The 21,075-nt window shown below is 34.7% G+C and overlaps 1 protein-coding gene across 3 annotated transcripts in view; it reads right to left on the minus strand.

Moving 5' to 3' along the window:
- The window catches only part of LOC106060247 (FYVE and coiled-coil domain-containing protein 1-like), a 39,385-nt gene that overhangs the window by 6,660 nt on the left and 11,650 nt on the right, over positions 1–21,075 (minus strand). For 2 of the 3 annotated variants that reach the window (XR_008773643.1, XM_056004056.1), the window contains exons 8-21: positions 19,933–20,183; positions 18,998–19,283; positions 18,360–18,470; positions 14,717–16,829; positions 14,164–14,284; positions 12,942–13,068; positions 11,659–11,787; positions 11,038–11,109; positions 10,136–10,302; positions 8,301–8,439; positions 7,472–7,545; positions 5,252–5,379; positions 4,223–4,259; positions 3,123–3,266 (exon numbers count right to left, since the gene is read on the minus strand). Coding sequence is in view for 2 of the 3 variants with exons in the window: in XM_056004056.1 (XP_055860031.1) it covers positions 3,123–3,266; positions 4,223–4,259; positions 5,252–5,379; positions 7,472–7,545; positions 8,301–8,439; positions 10,136–10,302; positions 11,038–11,109; positions 11,659–11,787; positions 12,942–13,068; positions 14,164–14,284; positions 14,717–16,829; positions 18,360–18,470; positions 18,998–19,283; positions 19,933–20,183 (3,899 nt within the window). In the remaining variant the exon portion in view is untranslated. The remainder of the gene's footprint in view (positions 1–3,122; positions 3,267–4,222; positions 4,260–5,251; positions 5,380–7,471; positions 7,546–8,300; positions 8,440–10,135; positions 10,303–11,037; positions 11,110–11,658; positions 11,788–12,941; positions 13,069–14,163; positions 14,285–14,716; positions 16,830–18,359; positions 18,471–18,997; positions 19,284–19,932; positions 20,184–21,075) is intronic. The other variant, XM_056004057.1, reaches the window with a different exon arrangement.

Below are 21,075 nucleotides of genomic sequence, written 5' to 3' on the forward strand. Positions count from 1 at the left end.
TGGTTAAAGAAGAGAAGCCAAGAGAGTGGTTAAAGAAGAGAAGTCAAGAGAGTGGTTAAAGAAGAGAAGCCAAGAGAGTGGTTAAAGAAGAGAAGCCAAGAGAGTGGTTAAAGAGAAGCCAAGAGAGTGGTTAAAGAAGAGAAGCCAAGAGAGTGGTTAAAGAAGAGAAGCCAAGAGAGTGGTTAAAGAAGAGAAGCCAAGAGAGTGGTTAAAGAAGAGAAGCCAAGAGAGTGGCTAAAGAAGAGAAGCCAAGAGGATCAAAGGGAAATGAGGAAGGAATATTAACATTATGAAATCGTTCTTCCATATAAATAAATGTGATGATAAACCTCTCCCAGGTTATAGGCAAAAACTATTTTGACTGAGAAAAGGGGGTGGATTTTAATCACCCTGATCTGCTGTTTATAAACAAAAAAAGAAAAAAATGCTACCATCATTGACATTGCCATACCACACCATTATATAAGGAAAACCGAAATGGAAAAACAAAGAAAATATTGGAACCATAGGCTTTGAGATTAAGTGGTTATGGAAGTTGTCTAAAATAATAATATTCCCTGTTGTTATATCAACTGAGAGGATAATGACAACTGACCAAACAGACACCTTCAAGAGGGAGGTACTGCTGCAGACACAGACCTGCCACATCACTAGAAAATTTCATAGTGAACACTTAAACACTTTTTTTTTTTGTTTCTCTCTAAAGAAGCTTGATCCTGGCAGTGCCAGAGAATGAATATTAGTTCATTTTTCACATAAATAATCTTTATTATTCATGAAGAAATTTGTTTTACATTAGTGCAATACAATAACAGTATGATAATTTATATGATAGCACACAAAATATACATTCACACCAGCTTCTCTTTAACATGACGTGAAATTTACAGCAGTAAGTTACATTTGGTAAAATGATTTAATTTAAAGGAATATAAGAGTTTTTTTTTGGTCTATTTGTTTTTGTCGGTGTCTTATATCTCCTTTGTGATGGTCTCCTGTTGAAATCCTAAAGAAGGTTTTTGTTCAATGCTTAGAATCTTAATAGTTTTTTTTAGCAATGTTTTTCTCAATTAGATGTCTGAGTGGGGTTTGGTTAATGTCAATGATCATATAACAGCATTTAGTATTTTATTAATTTAAAAAAACAAAACTTAACATTGAGATTGCCAATTCAGGCAGAGATGCTGAAACTTAAACTACAGCAGACGTGAGCACGGTAAAACAGTGACGAGGCTTTTTTTTTTGTTTGTTTGCTAACGCTACAGGAGGACATTTTTCTTAATTGATAAAAACTTCCAGACTAATTAATGTAATAGGACCAAGGACCAACATGACATATGTATTTAACATTCCAGCTAGTGCGTTGTTCTTTATATATTTTCAATACAAAATATCAAACAAAAGAGTAATTATCTTCTTTTGTGAAGTAAGTCTGTAATCTAGAAGATAATGAGTGACAATTCATTTTTAAGGCCTTTCTACTCTCTAAGCCAAATGACTTTCACCTTAGTAGCAGCAGGGAGCAGAGACTTCTCCAGTAAGCTATCATGCAATTTTATAAAGGAATACATTTTAGTCACCAGTTCCATTTCATTTAATAATAACTATATTTAAATCCGTTTTGAAAAGCTCAAAAGTGACTTTATTCTCATATTATAAAATAAATTACTCTATATATGAATCTTATTTCCTATCATGCAGATTTAATTCAAGAAATGAGTTATCAAAGAATAAAATATTCACCTAGAATAAATAATGACAAAAAAATGTTACCTATGGAATTGAATAATTAAATCTAAAAATGTTTATTATTATAGGCTATCAGCTAAAGCTTTATTGCATATTCCAAACTAAAAGTAAAAAAGTAAAGTATCCCTTTCAGACCTTGCAGTTTACAGAGCAGATGATGTAAAGGTCATCTGTTTCTGTGGCCCACTGTTAACGAGGGTGTTATATGGCCAGCACACTGACCAACTGCCTTTACTTTTACTTAACTAATGTCAACTAATTAGAGCTGGATGGAGTCAGAGGCGCCCTCAAATACAAAAATTCAACAAAATACCAGTCTTCACCAGGATTCAAACCCAGAACCTTCCGTTCAGAAGCCAAGCGCTTTACCACTCAGCCACTGTGCCTGGTGTATCTAAGTCCATATAATGATTACTAGTTTGATAAGATAAAATTTAATTTATGACTAACAGGACAATAGGTCATTAAAGAAGGCCAGGCAGAACTTGAAAGGCCAAGGCAAATAAGGTCTATAATTAAGAGCATACAATGTTACACAAAGGGCTGCTATCAGAAGATGGACTATATGGAGATAAAGAGATTTCAAACAAGTCAAGTCAAAGCAAACATGATTCAAATAAACTCAATGTCTTCAGGGATGAGTAAAAGTTAGCTAAAGCCTTTTCTTGAAGGCAATTCACCTTCGGCTAACGCTTTTAAACTTTAGATGTTGAAATGTTGTAACTTATAAAAGCAAAATCTTCATCAATAGTATTTTTAATAGAGTGATTTCTCAAGAGCTTTCAAATCATTTGTCCTACTAATTTAAAATGACACTTAAAAAGTTAAAGCACAATTATGTGAATCATGAAACATTTAAGTATTTACAAACATTTCGTCTGTGTTGATATTCAAATCTCAAAAGTTTCAATTGAAACACTCATATTGCCAACTAAAATAAATAAAAATAAAATTTGATTCTACTACCTGAAAAGTGCAAAAAAATTATTATATGGGTTATTAAAACACACAGGATACAGCAGAAGGTTTGCCACTTATGGATTTGCCTTCATGTATGAAAATCTTTAGTGATTTTAGATCTAACATTAAGAGCTTTCAAACCATGTCCTACTAATTAAACATGAGACTTAAAAAGTTAATCCATAATTATGTGACTCATGAAACAAAGTATTTTCAAAAGATTTAGTCTGTGTTGATATTCAACTCTGAACAATTTCAACAGAAACACTCATATTTACTTTACTATTCTGTTTAGATATTCTGTTTAGCTTTTCTATGAATAATGAAAAAAATAAAAGAAAAGATAACAAGATGAAGGGAATGGGAAAGTTGAACACAGTAATAGTTGTCATACACCACGATGCTTGACCTACTTTGGGGGTATGGTGGCCTCATTCATTGATTGGTTGTAGTCTGTGATGGACTTCATCACCTCTTCCTCGGAAACAATCTGGAACTTGTCATCGTCAGGAACATCGTAATCTACCACACTCCCGAAATCAGCATCAACAAAAACCCTGTGGAGACGCACATATGGGGGGGGCCAAGGTCTTAGAGAATAGGTCAAGGTTGAGAAAGGTAGTAATAAAGCTTGATTACAAATGGATGCAAAGCAACTGAGCTTTTTTTTTCAGCCATGTTAGTAATGTTAAAAAAAAAAGTCAAACCTTGATATACGTAAGTAGGCCTAACCCTTGCTTCACACTGTTATTGGAGATTTTCACATTAAAAGTTAATCACTCTAATCAGACCTTTCTTTACACTTTCATTTTTAAGAATCCATTAACAATCTTTAGGTCATAAAATGCAGTAAGAGAGAAAATGAAAGGATCACAATATGAAGAAATACGGTGACACTATAATGAAACCTAAAGAAAAAACTTCAGAAAAGAAAAAGAAGAATAAGAGAGATTTTAAAATAGACAAACTAAACAATATCAAGGAAACCATACTGAAAGGTCACAGCTGCCAACTAAAATAAATAAAACAAAATTTGATTCTACAGACCTGAAAAGTGAAAAAATAAATGTATATGGGTTACTAAAATACTTCGTTTATCAATCTGTATTCTGTACACAGGATACACCAGAGAGTGATTTATGAATATGCCTTCATGTATGAAAATCTCCAATGCTTTTTGTGTGTATTAATTTAGTGATTTTAAATCTAACAATAATTAACAATCATACCATTGTTTCCATAAGATATTGACTGTCACATACAGCTACAAGGCTTGACTGCCAACTTTAAAGCAATTTAAGAAGCCCCAGAAGCTTGTATTGTTAATTAACTTTTAAATATATTTTAATAAAGTTGATTTATTTCAGTTAAAAAAAAAACACAACAAAATGAATAAATAAAAAACTTGCTGGTAAAAATCTAGATTGTAGCAAAGATTGGGAAATAAATAATTTAAAGAGTTTAAAAAAAAATGGAAAAAAAATTTAAAAGCAAATTTTAAAAAAATGTTTACTTCTGATTGGTTCTGAGTCCACTTAGTAAACTTTCACCTGCAAATGTAAATAATATCTTATATAGTCAAGCTTTTACATCAGTTAAAACATCAATTCTTATTTATAAAAACTTCCACTCAAACTTGTCCATAACCTTAATTCTTATTTATAAAAAATATCCACTCAAACTTGTCCTATAACCCAAATTCATATATATATAAAAACTTCCATTCAAACTTATCCTATAACCTTTGTTCATATTTATATATATATATATATATATATATATAAACTTCCATTCAAACTTATCCTATAACCTGAACTCTTTATCTAACAACAAATCTACACTATTATCCCTTTCATTTATTCAATCTATCACTCTCACACTTTTTGTGTACTTGTGTATAGATTTGCCCTTAATGAAAACATTCCACTGCCCAACTCTATTCAAACTCATTCATCCATACTAATAACTAATTGCCACTTTTTCTGTAAAAACTTTAAGAAAAATAAGAAGTTGAAAAAATGTTTTAAGAATGTTTTGTAAGATAAATGTATTAAAATAGATTATGTTCTGCAAAAATATAGACTCCATAGTTACTATCTCTACAGAACAAGATCCCAGATCTTTAACAACAGGTTAAGTCAGTTCTTTTATATGGTTCTGAGACAGAGAGTCATGAAAACAAATATGGAAAAACTCCAGACCTTCAAAAACAGCTGCCTACACAAGATATTGAGTATTAGGTGGTCCAAAAAGATATCTACAATCAACTTGTGGGAAAGAACTAAGTAAAAATCCATAGCCCATGATATTAAAAAGCAAAATTGGTCCTGGATAGGACATATTTTGTGAAATCCAAGTATCAATGTTGCAAGGTATGCACTTAATTGGAATCTGCAATGGAAGAGAATTGACATGGGGGCAGATGAAGAAAGCTGCTCAGAACCGAGTTTGGTGTAGAGGTGTGGCTGCGGCTCGATGCTCCCCTGAAGGTTCACAGGAATACGTAAGTTACTATGTTGATATCTCAAATTCCTAAAAGTACCTTCTGCTGTTTTGACCTCTGTATCACTCTCCTCGTCACTTTCATTATCAAACATGGAGGTTGAAAGAGATGATGAGCCGAGGTAGTTTTCATATTCAAGACAAGATTTACACACACGAACCTTTTTACTGAAACACATTAGAAATGACATATAGCTAAATAGAATTTAAAAACAAAAGCCTAGAAACATGTCTAAAAAATAAAAATCTACCTCACCACCTTCACCTATCCCTTAGTCTGGTGAAGCTTTGGGGCACCGCACATCATCTATTGGCCATCCCTCTCCGTTCCTCTCTGTATTATGCCTTGAATAGAATCTCTTTCAATGACAGGCCTGACCATTCTTTAATGTTATCTTCCCATCACTTTCTTCTTTTCCTGGTCTGTTCTATGATGGAAGGTCTTTGCAATTCCTGTGATATGGCCAAACAGTTTTAATTGGCGTTTTTTTGACACTGGTCTGCAGGGCATAGTGATCCTGTTTCTAATATCTTCATTTAAGATGCTGTCTTTGTTCATCTGTTCATTCTCTTATGTTGTCTTTCCATCTCTTTCTCTGTCTGCCTCTTTATCTCTTTCCTGGTACTGTACCCTGTAGGAGGGTTTTTGCTAGCCCTGAAGACCTTGTGATAAGGCCAAAGAGTTTTAGTTTGCATTCTTTGACAGTAGTTAGCAGAACCTCGTGGGGTCCAATCACTGAACTAATCATGTTTCTAATCTCTTCATTTCTGATGGGGTCTATACATGTGATACCTAGGATCCTTCTACAGCATCTGAATTCCATTTATAGGATCCTCCTCTCTAGTTCTGCAGCAAGTGTTCATCATAAGAATGCAGCCATAACCAAGGAGTGCACCAGTCTGAATTTAGTGTGAAGGGTTATATTTGTCTTTTTAGATTGTTAAGCATTTTGCATGTGCTGCTGTTGATGTGCAATTCTGTCTAGTAGTTCAGGTTTGGTTCCTTCATCTGAAATGATAGCTCCAAGGTATTTAAAACTACTGACACTTGTTACTTTTTTTTTACTCCAATTCCGATGTCCATTTTAAAGCCCTGTTGGTCATAATTTGTGTGGGGGGTTTTCGCACTGATTTGCATACTATCAGCTGCGGAAGTATTGTCTATGCACATTATTGAGTCAGCTAGCTTTTCTTCTGTTGCAGTAGTTACCAGACCATATATATATATTGTGAGAATAGCGCAAGTTAGTAATCTTCCAATGCTTACAGTACATTCATAACCTCGAGAGCATCTTCCATTATCCTTTCAAGGAGATATTGAAAAGAGTAAAAAAATGTTTGTAAAATGTTTTACATGTTTCGGATGTTCCTTCAGGGTTGAAGATAATTACTTCCTAGTCCAAACTTCCCGCAGGACGACAGGGGATGGGAGCAGGCAGGGTTTGAACCCTGGACCATCGATAAATCTGAACGACAGTCCAGCGCGCAAACTGCATGACCAGGCAGCCATCCGAGAGTTTGTGAATGTAGTTAGCCTTGTCTTAATCCAACTGTGGTTGTAAACCTAGTCAAACTGATATGCATGACAGCCTATAGATTTGTAACAGCTCACATATTTGTAACAGCACATGTCATTGTGATAGTCAATATTTGTAATAGATAATGTTTGTAAAACACAGTTGTTTGTGACAGCCTATCAGTTTTTACACCCACTTTTTTTTTATTCTCCTTCATCACCTCATCCCATGTTTTTCTAATTCATCACCAATCAACAAGAACCAAAGCTCACCAAATGTGGAATTAGATGTCTTGGAAGAGTAGTGGGAAAAAAAATGACACATTCAAATAAAAATTCAAATACGTGTGGATGAATAGCCTTAACTGCTTGGCTTGAGTTCAAGTCTGGTACTTGCTAAGCTACTTAAAGAGCATGTCAATCTCCTACATACCACTCCCCTACAAGTACATTGAGCATGCTATAGCTTAAAGATGTGCAAGAAAAAATAATTCAATTTTAAAAAATGATATCAAGAGGATGCAAGGTAAAATCAACTTGGCACCTTATTTGGCTTAACTAAAAAAAAAATCTGGTCAAGGCCAAATAATAACCAACGCTTGATTACTTAGATTTCTTGAGGTAGAGTAAAAAATAATAAATGCTGTACAGAGAGTAAATAAAAATAAGTACTGTAGAACAAAACATTGACATTTGTTTTTCATTAAGAGAACAGTTAAAAAAAACAACAACTTTAAAGCTAACCTGCTGTGAGGACTATCCAACCAAAAGTCAGAGCAAGTGTAACAATAGATTCTCCCACACAAACGACAATGATGCTGTCGATGCAAATATAATTATTTCCTATAGTTTCAGTTAGGCAAAATAATTTGTTCTAGATCTAGGGATTTTAGACAAATATTGAACATGCCATAAGAAACTTGTCGAGAAATTTTATATGGAGAATGGAGTGGTAGCAATAGTTAATACAATTATTTTACTTATGTGTGTGAGGAGGTGCGGTGGCTGAGTGGTAAAGCGCTTGGCTTTCAAAGTTCAAATCCTGGTGAAGACTGGGATTTTAAATTTCAGGATTTTAGGGCGCCTCTGAGTCCACCCAGCTCTAATGGGTACCTGACATTAGTTGGGGAAAAGTAAAGGTGGTTGGTCATTGTACTGGCCACATGACACCCTCATTAACCATGGGCTACTAAAACAGATGATCTGTAGACCACAAGGTCTGAAAGGGGAACTTTACTTTTTTACTAATGTGAACACAATGACAACTTGATTATTAGTAAAGCTTTGACTAAGAATATCTTCTTTTAGTTCTCATTTTTAAGGTGGTGAGGTTTGAATTGAAATCAATACTCTGTGATATAAAACTTTTTAGCTTGTTTCTTAAGTTTTGGATCCTAGCCAAAACTCCTATCAGGTGTAAGGGGATGGAACAGGCAGAGTTTGAACTCAGGACCATCTGATAACAGTCCAAAGTACAAACCACATGCCCAGGCAGTGACTCTAACGACTATTGTTACTTTTCACTTCTGAACTAAACTGAGAATGCTCAATGTGGTATTTGAATATGACTTACTTTCCTTGTGAAGAGGGAGAACTCTATCTTACACTGAGGACATTGAGTTACTTCCCCATTGTCCTGCCATTTCTCTCCAACCTTTCTTTTCTGTTCAGTAACTAGTTGGTCTGTTTTGTGCCAAAGACTATCTTTATCCCTATCAAATATAAAAACAGACAAAAATAAAAATCACAATTAGATTCAAGTGGCCAAAACAAAATAAGTGTCTCATGAGACTGAGATGCTACAGAAAGATCCTAGCTATCACTTACAAAGACCGCATCAGAAATGAAGAGATTAGAAACTGGATTAATAAAGCAATTGAACCCCATGATGACCTGCTAACTAGTGTTAAAAAAAAAAAGCAAACTAACACATTATGGCCATACCACAAGGTCCTCAGGGCTTGCAAAGACCTTCCTTCAGGGAACAGTACCAGGAAGAAGAAGAAGAGTGAAAAAAGAATGGGAAGACAACATCAAAGAATGGATAAGCCAGTCATTGAATGAAATTCTATCCAAGGCAAAAGACAGGAATGGAGAAGGATGGTCAACAGGTCTTAAGTTGTGCCCCAACAGTTAAAAAGACTAAGGGATAGGTGAAGGGGAAGAAGTAGTACTATTTAGTTGTGAGTGTGAAATATTAAGTTGTGTGTGTGAAATATTAAGTTGTGTGTGTGAAATATTAAGTTGTGTGTGTGAAATATTAAGTTGTGTGTGTGAAATATTAAGTTGTGAGTGTGAAATATTAAGTTGTGAGTGTGAAATATTAAGTTGTGTGAAATATTAAGTTGTGAGTGTGAAATATTGAGTTGTGTGAAATATTAAGTTGTGAGTGTGAAATATTTAGTTGTGTGTGTGAAATATTAAGTTTTGAGTGTGAAATATTAAGTTGTGAGTGTGAAATATTTAGTTGTGTGTGTGAAATATTAAGTTGGGAGTGTGAAATATTAAGTTGTGAGTGTGAAATATTTAGCTGTGTGTGTGAAATATTAAGTTGTGTGTGTGAAATATTAAGTTGTATGTGTGAACAGAAGAACTATCTCTATGTCCCTACCCTGTATTATTTGCATGATTACTTCAACTTATTGACTAAATTGTTATTGGCAAGTAACATATTGAACTGCTAGCCTACAGCTTAACTAACTGGTAAATACAAAGAGAAATCCTACAATTGTAGATGTAAGTATTTGATAATCATCTTCATGTAAATATGAAACTGTAAATGTAAAGTTTAATAAAAGTTTTAATCATTTACTTTCAATTCAGTTTTGAAATAATAGAAAAGAACATATCTGTAGGTTGCAAAGCTGAACAAAAAGGGTTAATTACAAATATTTGTATAATAATAATAATACTACTACTACTAATAATAATAATCTTTATTGTCCGAACGGAAATTTGTCTTACAATATGTGCATTACACTAAACAAAAAACATTATAACTATAAGAAACCAAAGTGTACATTCACACCAGACTCACTCATAATTTACATGTGACAAAGTCTATATCAGATTGTTCTTATTAATGATTTGATTGCCAGGGGAACAAAAGAGTGTTTGTGTCTGTTTTGTCTTTGCTATCAGTGTCTTGTATCTCTTTTGTGATGGTAAAATAAAAAAATCCTGACACAAAGGGTGATTCTTTATTTCGAGGATCTTGTTAGCTTTTTTTTATAGATGTTTGTCTCAAGACAGTTTCACCTCTTGATTGTAAAGTTGACCAATATAACATTTTTTCAAATATTGGTACTACTAATAAATATATATGTAATTATGTTTTAAGGATCATACTTGGTCAATTTAATAATATGTTCATACGTTGCAAAATGTTACAGATAGGGTCATACTCACTTAGTCAATTTAATGATCTGTTTTTTTATCTGTTCATTGTCTGACGTAAGAACACTGATTTCCTTCTCGCGCTCTTCAATGTCTCTGTCGTACGTAAAGCGTAATGTAGCCAAATCTTCTTCTAACTTCTCTCGTATATCTAGCTCTTCATTCAGTCTGCCTTCAAACTAAATAGAAAAGGCACTTATCTATATAAAATGTAGGGAAATATAAAGCAGCAGCATTATGAAATATATTGGGGTTGCATTCTAAAGTCAAACTTTTTTTTATCAAGACATAATTGTTGGAAATAACCCTACTTGGGTCAAAGCCTAATAATCAAAATAGAAACGATGCCTTTTTTAAAAAATGATTACACTCTGAGAAGCTCAAATCTTCAAAAGCTCGCTGGATAGAAACCATGATGCTGTTTTTTGGGCCTATATGTCACCATACAGGTTAAGAATTTGTGGTTTCTTAGATCAGTTGAGATGAAGCAGCCGGAGGGTAACAGTAAGATAAAGTTTGGCATGAACCAAGTAAAATATGGGAAGGGCAGTGGCTGAGTAGTTCAAGCCTGGGCAGCCTCCATCCTGGGAAGCACCAGTCAGGGCATGTATGTGCTGTCTTAGACCTATAGGCTTTTGGGGACTAGCCCCAGAACTAGCCTGAATTTGATAGATCATAGAGCATGTTAGATTGTACTGTTATGAACATAATGATAAAAGAGCCGAAAACAATGTCCGCTTAGAATGGCTTTAATACACTGAATGACTATGCAACACACATTTCGTGAACACATTCTAACAGACGAGTTACAAGCACATGTAAACATAAGAACGACAACCGATACAGCATATAATTTTCATAACATGTACACACACAAAAATAAATTTAAAAATAACGAATAATGTCAGGCTCACATTTTCCAGCTGCTGATTCAAGAGAGCCACCTCTTCTTGTTTGGCTAATAACAATTTCTTGACATCATGAACCTTAAATGATTTTTAGAGAACAAAGAACAACAACTCTAATCAACATGTTACCAAAAACAAATAAACTAGAAAGCTATTAAGCTAAATTGTTACATGCCAAGATAATCAATTGACAAACCAAAAGCAGAACAAACAGTTACTTTTATCAAGTGTTTTCGTGAGTAAAAAAAACGGATGAACTTAATTTTTTTTTTAATAATAAGAGAAAAAAAAAAGAATAAATAAAGATGAAGCAATATAAATCAGTATTATAAATATTTATTTGTAACAATGTGGATATTATTAATTATTATTGAAATGAGCATTCTAGATTTACGTGTTATGTAATATGGCTTGAATGGGGTTGTTAGAGGAATGTCTTCTGTGTCGTGTGACAGGGTGTCTCAGGATTTGTTTACATGGGGATGAAGATAAACTACGCTAGCTGTTGTTTGACCAAGCAAGCACCAGCTCAGATGACTAATTTTTAAGTAGGTTGCAGATACCTAGCAACCTGATCTACTTAGAAAGATGACTGACTCTTAAGCATGTCGCAGACACCTCATTTACCTGGACTGAATCCACTTCTTTAGAGCTCTGAAGAGTTTCACACTTTTCTTCCATTTGCTCCAGAATAATTTCAAGTTCAAGGACACGAGCCCTAAGTTCCTCTGTACTCTCTACCTCATCTCCATGGCTCTGTCAACATTAAGTCAAGTTATTTAATCGTATACCTTTATACAAATACATAGTTCATCTTTCGATAAACCGCAAATTAAAAAAAAAACTGACTAAATTTTGTGTAGAGTATCGAAACACTGAGACAACAAGATCAGAACTCCCCATCTGCAAGTGCAATTAACTAAACTCACAGCACTATAACACAGTGCTAATAACTCTAAACTCACAGCACTATAACACAGTGCTAATAACTAATGTCATGAGCATATTTTCCTAATGCTATTTATTAACTTTTCTCCCAGTGCTATAAAAGATTTCATTGCTCCATTCCCCACTAAAGTAAAAAAAAATTAAGTTCCCCTTTCAGACCTTGCAGTCTATAGGACAGATGAAGTTAAGGTCATCTGCTTAAACAGTTAACGAGCAGGGTGTCATGTGGCCAGCACAACAACTGACTGCCTATACTTTTACCAATGTAAGTCAGGTACCCATTAGAGTTGGGTGGACTCAGGGGTGCCCTAAAAATCCAGAAATTCAAAATCTCAGTTTTCACAGAGATTCAAATGCAGGACCCCAAGTTCGGAAGCCAAGCATTTAACCACTCAGCCACAGCACCCCCCTCCCCATTTCCAATTGCCATTTACTTAAGTCACAACCCTATTGCTGTGAACTATACTTAAATATGTCAACTTTTTCTTTCCAAAGTTCTGTTCTTTCTGTTGATTTACAATTTTTTTATAATTTGAAAGTTAACAGTTTTCATTAAAAAGCAACTAAAAATTGTTACAAAGCTCAATCTTTATTCAGTCCAATCCAATTAACTGGACAACATTGGCATGCAATCTTTTGGTCTTTATCAATGGCAGGTTCTTTCAACCAGATTCGGCTGAATAATTGGATACTTTAGGATTTGGACAGATTACGAGGCTGGTTCAATTAACCAGTAGTCAGATTGGAATACATACATATTATATAATAAGAAAATGAAAACAAATTCAAGTGATTTAAATGTACTATAGATCGCAAGGTCTGAAATAGTGTGTTTTTTTAAAATTGTTTAAATCTAAATATTCTCAGTCATTCTAAAAACAACAATAAGGTGGCATTACATTAAGTAAAAGTAATCAATAAAAAAAAAAACAACAACAGTAAAAGATTGGAAATCACAAGACCTGTAGATGATTGGGGTGGAGCATTTGCTCTGCGCTCAGCTGAAACTGTAGAGCAGAAATCTCTCCAGATAAAATCTCTTTGTTTTTCCTCTCTTCTTCTAACTCCTGCTTCACCTTGTTTAGTTCACTGTTTGATTACAAATAGACACAGTGACAGTAACAGTGGTTTTAGATGTACAGTCATATTTATAGTTGTACGCTGAGTCCTCACTTAAAACTATGGGTCTGAATAACGCCGGCTTGATGTTACAATGGACTTTCACAAATTACCACCAATTCCATTTAAATTCTGATACACAACCAAATTTAAAAGATTCAATTTTTGTTCATTTCGCGTGGTGCACAGAGCAGTGGTGCATTGTGTATGACAAGCTTAACTTAGCTCATCTCGGCAACGCTGTTGCTCTTTCTCATACCATGAAATGGAGAAACTGCTGGCAATAATCTAATATTAAAAAATGATTAACTCTTTCTCTCCTAATTGACGATACCATCGTTGATTTGACCTCATTAAATTAAATGAATGTTTAATTTTATAAACTTGACTTTTTGTTATATAAAAAGAGCATTCATTTCCTTTTAATTTCTGATAACAAATAATGAATCTATTGAAGCTTAATCATAACAGGGAAGTGAAATTGTAATGAGCAAAATGAAGAATTCCATCAAAACGTGGAAATGAGTTAATGCCTAACCCGAACTTAGGATCACACTTAACGATGGACTTTCTGGTCCCTAACCCTGTCATGAAGTGGGGACACACTGTATAAGGATTATAAATATGACACATGTTCACCATATGGATCATGTCATGATACAAAGTAAGCCTAGGAAGGAGGAAAATTTAGAGCCAATAGAGAGTAAGGTAGAAAGAAAAGTTAAACTTATTCAAGAGACTTCACTGTTCTGTGCATAATAGTAAAACGGAAAGGCTGTTGGTAACTCTCAGAATACACTATTAGTCCTTCCAATTAACTAACCTTAAGTTTCTAATTGACTAACCTTAAGTCTCTAATTGACTAACCTTAAGTCTCTAATTGACTGGCCTTAAGTCTCCAATTGACTAACCTTAAGTCTCTAATTGACTAACCTTAAGTCTCTAATTGACTAACCTTAAGTCTCTAATTGACTAACCTTAAGTCTCTAATTGACTAACCTTAAGTCTCTAATTGACTAACCTTAAGTCTCTAATTGACTAACCTTAAGTCTCTAATTGACTAACCTTAAGTCTGCTTGTTTGATCTCTTGTTCCAGCTTTAACTGAAACTCTTTCATCTCAACATTAACTTTGTCCAACTTAGAACTTAGCTCAGCATTTTCCTTCTTTAATGACTCACAAGTTTCTATGTGAAAAGGAAAGAAATTCTTTAAAATTCATTCAATACATGTGAGAGCAGTTTACTTTAGGTTGTCAAAAAATTAAATATTTTAATATTATCATGCCTTAACATCATAATAAGTTCACCCAAGGGGTAGATGTACAAACAACGTCTGCATTATATAAGATAAGATAAGATTTCAATGTAAATTTTTTTCATCTGATTGTGATGACTCAAATTTACATATCTGCTGCAGAAAATCTGAAGTATGTTCTGACCATTATAAAAAAATTTAATGAGTTTTAATTTAACAAAATAATACTGTTAACTTAAAATATGTACAAACATGATTTATTTTGTATTTTGTAATGCTGAGCTGACAATATTTTAAAAAATTAACAAAAGTGAAACAAGTTAGCTATGAAAGAATCATGCCATATCTAAAGTACCACGAACCTTCCATTTCCAGCTTCTCATTATTGGCCTGGTCAAGTGCTAGTCTGGCTTCAACCAGTGACTCCTCAAGAACCTGTGTACTAAACAGGCTCTGAGATTGATAGCTCTCTATCTCGCTGGCCAGCAATACTTTTTCTTTGACAAGATGGTCGTACTTAGTCTGAATTTCCTGCAGCTGCTGCTCCAAAGCTCGTTTCTGAAGCAGCTTGTCTTGAGACTCGTCTTCGGCTGATTTCAACAGGGCTTTCAGGGCCTCAATCTCTCTGTGGAGCTCTTCTTTTTCTAACTGAAGGTTGGACAGTGACTCAGTCAGCGTGGAGACAGAAGCCGAAAGAGAACTCTTTTCTTTTGTAAGTGTCTCAAGCTGGGTGTAGGACACAGCTAGCTGCTCTGAGGTTTCCGTCAACTGTGATTTGATCTGCAGAGCATCTTCCAGTGCTGCATCAGTCTGGGTCAACAAATGGTCCCTCTCCTCTGCTAATGCAGCCAACTCAGAATTCAGTCTACCAACATTTTCTGTGGCCTCCTGGCAACTTGTAGTCAATATGAGAGCTTCTTTCTTTAGGTCTTGTATTTTATGCTCATAATCAATACATTTCTGCTCCAGAATCTGTTCTCTCTCTTGTTTCTGAGACTCCAAATACTTAACTCTTTCTACAAAAGAGCTGACCTCATTTTCATGGCTTCTTTTCAGTTCTTCTAATTCTAGCTGTAACTGTGATATAATAGCCCGCAGCTTGCCTTCTGACTCTATGCTTGTAGAGTTTATCGTCTCTATTTCTAATTTTTTTTTCTGTGAAAGTTCTTCCTTTTCTTTTCTCACATGAAGCAGCTCCTCTTTAAGGACTCCCATCTCTGATACCAGGGTGCTAGCTAGCTGTTCCTTGTCTAACAATCTGGATGTCAAATGAGCTGCTTGGTTTTCCAGCACGCCAAGTGCTGCTTTGTGGTCAGTCTTGTTTTTTTCTAATTCAACTAAAAGATTAAAAATTTTCTCATCTTTTTCACTCTCTGAGTGTTTCACTCCCTCGGATTCTTTGAGAAGTCCAATGACCCTGACCTTTTCAGCATTCATTTCTCTAATAACATTATCCATCTCCGCTTTAAGGGATAAAACCTCAACCTTTAACCTTTCTTTCTCTTCATTTCTTTCTTTTAACTCATTTCTTACGCAGGTGATTTCATTCGTTAATGAAGATATACTTAAATTAGCTGAAGCTAGTTCTTTCTGAAGTTGTTCCTCTGTAGACTGCAACTGTTCTATAATGCCCTCCTTCTTAGCAATTTCTTCATTTAACTCTTTAACTTGTAATTCTAAACATTGGCATTTAGGGTTCAGTTCACTCAAATCTTGAATCATATTCTCTGATTCCCATTTCACTTTTGATAATTCTTCTTTCAGAGATGACATTTCAGCGGCAGCTTCTCTTGCTTCATTTTTAGCTTCTTGAAAAGAAAGATTTGCTACTGCCAAATGATCTGTTATTTCCTCAATAGTCTTTTCATTTGCTGCCAAAGACGATTCATATTCTTGCAACTTTCTGTCAGATGTTTCACTCAAAGTTGACAATTCTTTGTCTCTAGCTGTCAATGCTTCTTTTAGGCTACTGACTTCACTGTGCAGAGAGAGGACTTCGGACCTACTCTCCTCTAAGTTCTGCGTCAGGTGTGCCACTTGGTCATTGATTCTCTGTAGATCATCATTTATCTGGTCAGACTTTGACCTTTTCATCTCCAGTTCCTTGCTGAGGTCAGCGTGAGTCTTGCTTAAATTGTCCAGTTCAAACTGTGCAATATCTCGTTCATTACAGACTTCGTTAATTCTCTCTTCCATGTACAAGAGTTTTTTTCCCATTTCACTAACGCTCTCTTGACTTCTGGCCAGCTGGCTTTCTCTTTCTGCCAGACATTCTTTGAGTGAGTCAATCTCTGCTTCCAACTTGGCCACTGCCTCCCTTTCACCTTTCAACTCTATCTCCATGGTGACAACCTTGCTGCGCAGTGTCACCTCATTGTCGCTAGAAGCCTTGATAGACTTCTCCATCTCTAAACATCGACCTTCCAGTAGAGCAAGTTGTTTATCTTTTTCCATTTGTTCCTCTTGAAGTACATACTGTGGAAAACAATAACAATCAACAATTGACATGATAGATGCATGATCTAAAAGATAATAACAACCAAAAAAAAAAAAAAGAAATCATTTTCTAATTTTTAGGTACATTAACCCGAGGTCAACGCCTGGAGGGAGGCGCGTTGGCTGAGCGGTAAAGTGCTTGGCTTCCAAACCGTAGACGGGGGTTCAAATCCTGGTAAAGACTGGGATTTTTAATTTCAGGATCTTTGGGCGCCTCTGAGTCTGAGTCCACCCAGCTCTAAAGGGTACTGACATTAGTTGGGGAAAAGTAAAGGTGGTTGGTCGTTGTGCTGGCCACACGACACCCTCGTTAACCGTAGGCCAAAGAAACAGATGACCTTTACACCATCTGCCATATAGACCACAATGTCTGAAAGGGGAACTTAATGCCTGGAGAGATATCTTCACCAGGAGACACGAACAGCAAGCTATCAAGTAATAGAAATAGTGTGAACTTTATGATACCCAATCATGGGTTTTGATCCCATGTTCCTTGAGGGAGCTCTTTAGAATATTTTTATATATTTCATGTCAACCCCTTGGAAGCACAATGCACAGCTCATGGATGAGGTACAGTAAACATGATTTTGCAAGTCCACCAAGTACAGAAAAAAAAATGCAGAGAAAACAAAATCAAATCTGTACACCACATTTATAGATTTAACTCAAAGCATTTGACAATGTCAGCCAAAAAGGTCTTTGACAGAACATGCCTAAATTTGGATGACCTGATCAATTCAAAACAATGGTGAATCTAGATTCCAAGCAAGATTCCAAGACAACAGTGAATAATGCAAATCTTTGTGTCAGGATTTTGTGATTTTACTATCACAGAAGAGATACAAGACACTGATAGCAAAGACAAACAGACACAAACACTCTTTTGTTCCCCTGGCAATCAAATCATTAAATAAGAACAATCTGGTATAAACTTTGTCAGTTGTAAATTATGAGTGAGTCTGGTGTGAATGTACACTTTGGTTTCTTATAGTTATAATGTTTTTTGTTTGGTGTAATGCACAAATTGTAAGACAAATTTCAATACTGATAATAAAAATTATTATTATTATTATTTTCCTGTCTCCAACAGTGAGAAGCAGGGCAGTATACTGTTTCCAAGACTATAAAGCTTAATATCCACTGCCATGTTAAAAGATGACTAGTCATTCATATAAGACCAGCACAAATGAATATTGGCTAATAGTAAAAAAAAAAAAGAAGTTAAGTTTCCCTTTCAGACCTTGCGATCTATAGAGCAGATGATGTAAAGGCCAATATAGGCTAATAAAGTTATGGGGGTGATAACTATCTTCTCAAGTCCAATTACTTAGCATTAAAATGTTTGAACATTGCTTAGAATAAAGACTTGACTGTACAAAAGCTTAACTATTTCTAAAAAAAAAAAATATTGTGCTGAGTGCAACCAGCAATATGAAACATAAGCACAATGAAACAATGTATTGAACTTCACCATACAGACACTACTTGTTAGAGTGATCAAAGTCTGACCTGAGAAGCACAAGTCTGCTCTTTGACCTCCTGCAACTGTTTCTGCAAAGAATTCACATGTTCTGCCAAGTGTACAAGGGAAGCTTCAAGGTCATCTTGGTCGATTCGGACCTAAAATAGTACAACTTTGTAAGCAAGCAGAAAAAAAATATATTGCACAATGTTCATGACTATAGATTGTCTAAAAACAAAATATTAATTAGATATTTAAATTATAGTTATCAAGATCACCCTGATTCTAATCTTCACTATAATTTGATCCTTTAAACAATTTAGCAAAAATGTTCTGTTATCTTATCATTTTGATTACTGATTTTTATTGTTCCACATGACCACAATGTGGTGACTATATTCAAGGGACTTTACACTAAAATTAGTAATGTGGTGAAATATGTTGTGGTAAGAAAAGGGCTTTGGTTACCATGCTAGATACAAAACACTTTATTTATTTATTACAACCAAGTCGGAAATCAGGAAAAGCTTTCATCTTCTTTTCTAAAAAAGGAGCCTAAAATGATCATTTCATCACAACAGTTGCTTTCAATCTTAAGAATAAATGTCATATTTGCTTCAAAGTACTATGTATATGATGGCACAGTTATAAGAAAGCTAAAACATACACACCCATTTAAACTTACTTTAGTATCCACAAACAGAGTTCTTAATGCTTTATTCAGCCGTGTCCATCTTTCATGAGCCGCTTCAATCTCTTTTGATTTGGACTCCAGCTCTTGCATGAGTTTATCTATTTCTCTCTTCTTTCTCTTTCCTTCTTCTTTCACCTCTTTCTTCCAGATGTCCTCCTCAGACCTTAACTGGTTTACTCTTCTGGTCTCCTCTTCCAGGAACCTCTCATTAAGTAAGCTTAACTCCTCCCTGTGAGATTTCTCCAAGTGTTCTTTTTCAAGCTTTAGTTTGACCAACCTGTGACATTTCAACAACAGCAGTGATAGCTTGAAAAGTTTGATATTAAAATTATTTAGAGTTGAGCGATAAGACAAAATCTCCAGTTAATTTACATTAAGACCAACAACCATTCAATCAACATAGTTTTACACCTGTTTAACTACTGTTTTATTAGGACAGCCTATTAAGTTCCTATCATTAATAATTTCATTTGAAGTTATAACTTCATCTGGAGTTTAAAGTTTCATCTTATGTTATAATTTTATCTAGTTATCATTGTATCTAAAGTAATATTTTTATATACTAAACAAGGAACATAGTGAATAAAGATTTATGATTTCCAAAAGTGAGATTCACTAGCTTTAGTTCTTCCTAGAGCCAAAGGAATTTGAGCAGGTAATGATAATAATAATAATTTGGCTTTTGCTTCCAAAGGAAGCAGTCTTTCCATTAGATTTGCGATGAACCAATTATTTAAGACTAAGACTAATTTATTGATCCTTACAGAAATTTGTTGTGATTACAAGGACTCTTTTCTCATATAAAGACTATATGTAGACTTAAGTTGTTTTTACATCCAATAAAAGTTAAATAGGAAACAAAAAAAAAACCATAATGCCATACAATCTGCTAACTCTACAATCTACTAACTCTACAATCTACTAACTCTGCTTCAAGATTAGTGTTTCTTTCATGAAGAGATGTTTGCTCAGTCCTCAGGAGAGATAACTGTTGTTCTAACGCCTGCAGCTCTCCCTGTGCTGTCCACGCTGCTTGGCTGACCTGCTCCTTCTCCTGCTGCAGGACTCCTAACTGACCAATCAAGTCACTCTTTATGCTCTGTGCCGATTCCAAATCTTTAGCCAGTCTGTCGACCTCAGCAGTGTCCATAGATACACTTATCTGACTAATTGCATCCTGAAAAACATTTTTTTTTAAATGTGGTATCATAAATATAACATTATATAACAGTTAACAGACATCTTCAGTTTATGCTGGGTCAGTGCAATAACAACATGTCATACAAGTTGATAATAATTTGTCTGCATTTGTTTATAAATATGATAAATCATGTAACCATAAATTTAAACATTGAATATATGAAATGAAACAGGTCAAAAAACAACCAAACTATGTAACCTGACTAGTTATTGAACCTGAAGACATGAGTGAACTATGACCCCCAAGTAGTTTTGCTCCATATCAAAATAGACCAATGTTTAAAGCAGCTTTACAAATATTAACAAATAAGACACCGGATTTCAAAAACTAGAAACCCTGCCCACCTAAAAAGAAACAAAAATCTAATGCTTAAAGAACTTAGGACCAAAAGTAATAAAGTCAGTAACACGCAATGCCAATGATGTTATGTTCACTGAGTCAAAGGGAGGCTGAGAGGTCAAATGTGTAGCTTCGAGCCTAAACTTGAAGATAAAACCTTGTTCTGAATAAGGATGCTGTACGGCTTAGGCGACTCACATCTCATGACTAAAGAAGGTAATCATTCTTAGCCTTTTCAAAATAACTTAAATATATTTGCAACATCCAATTACCAGAAGATCATATTTATAAACAAACCATGACAAAATACTATCAACTTGTATGGCAGGTTGTTATCCCACTGACCCGGCATAAACTGAAGAGGTCTGTTAACTATTCCAAAAGAGCAGCACTACCCATTTTAAAAGACATCAGCTAAAAGAGTGATCACATGCCAAAGGCGAACCTTTTAGGCAAGCTTATAGGGGGACAGCATAACAGAAGTAAGCACTATAAAGATTAATTCAGATGACATTTTGCCATCACTGAA

The sequence above is a fragment of the Biomphalaria glabrata genome, chromosome 11 (genome assembly GCF_947242115.1).
Source record: "Biomphalaria glabrata chromosome 11, xgBioGlab47.1, whole genome shotgun sequence".
NCBI classification, from domain to species: Eukaryota; Metazoa; Mollusca; class Gastropoda; family Planorbidae; genus Biomphalaria; species Biomphalaria glabrata.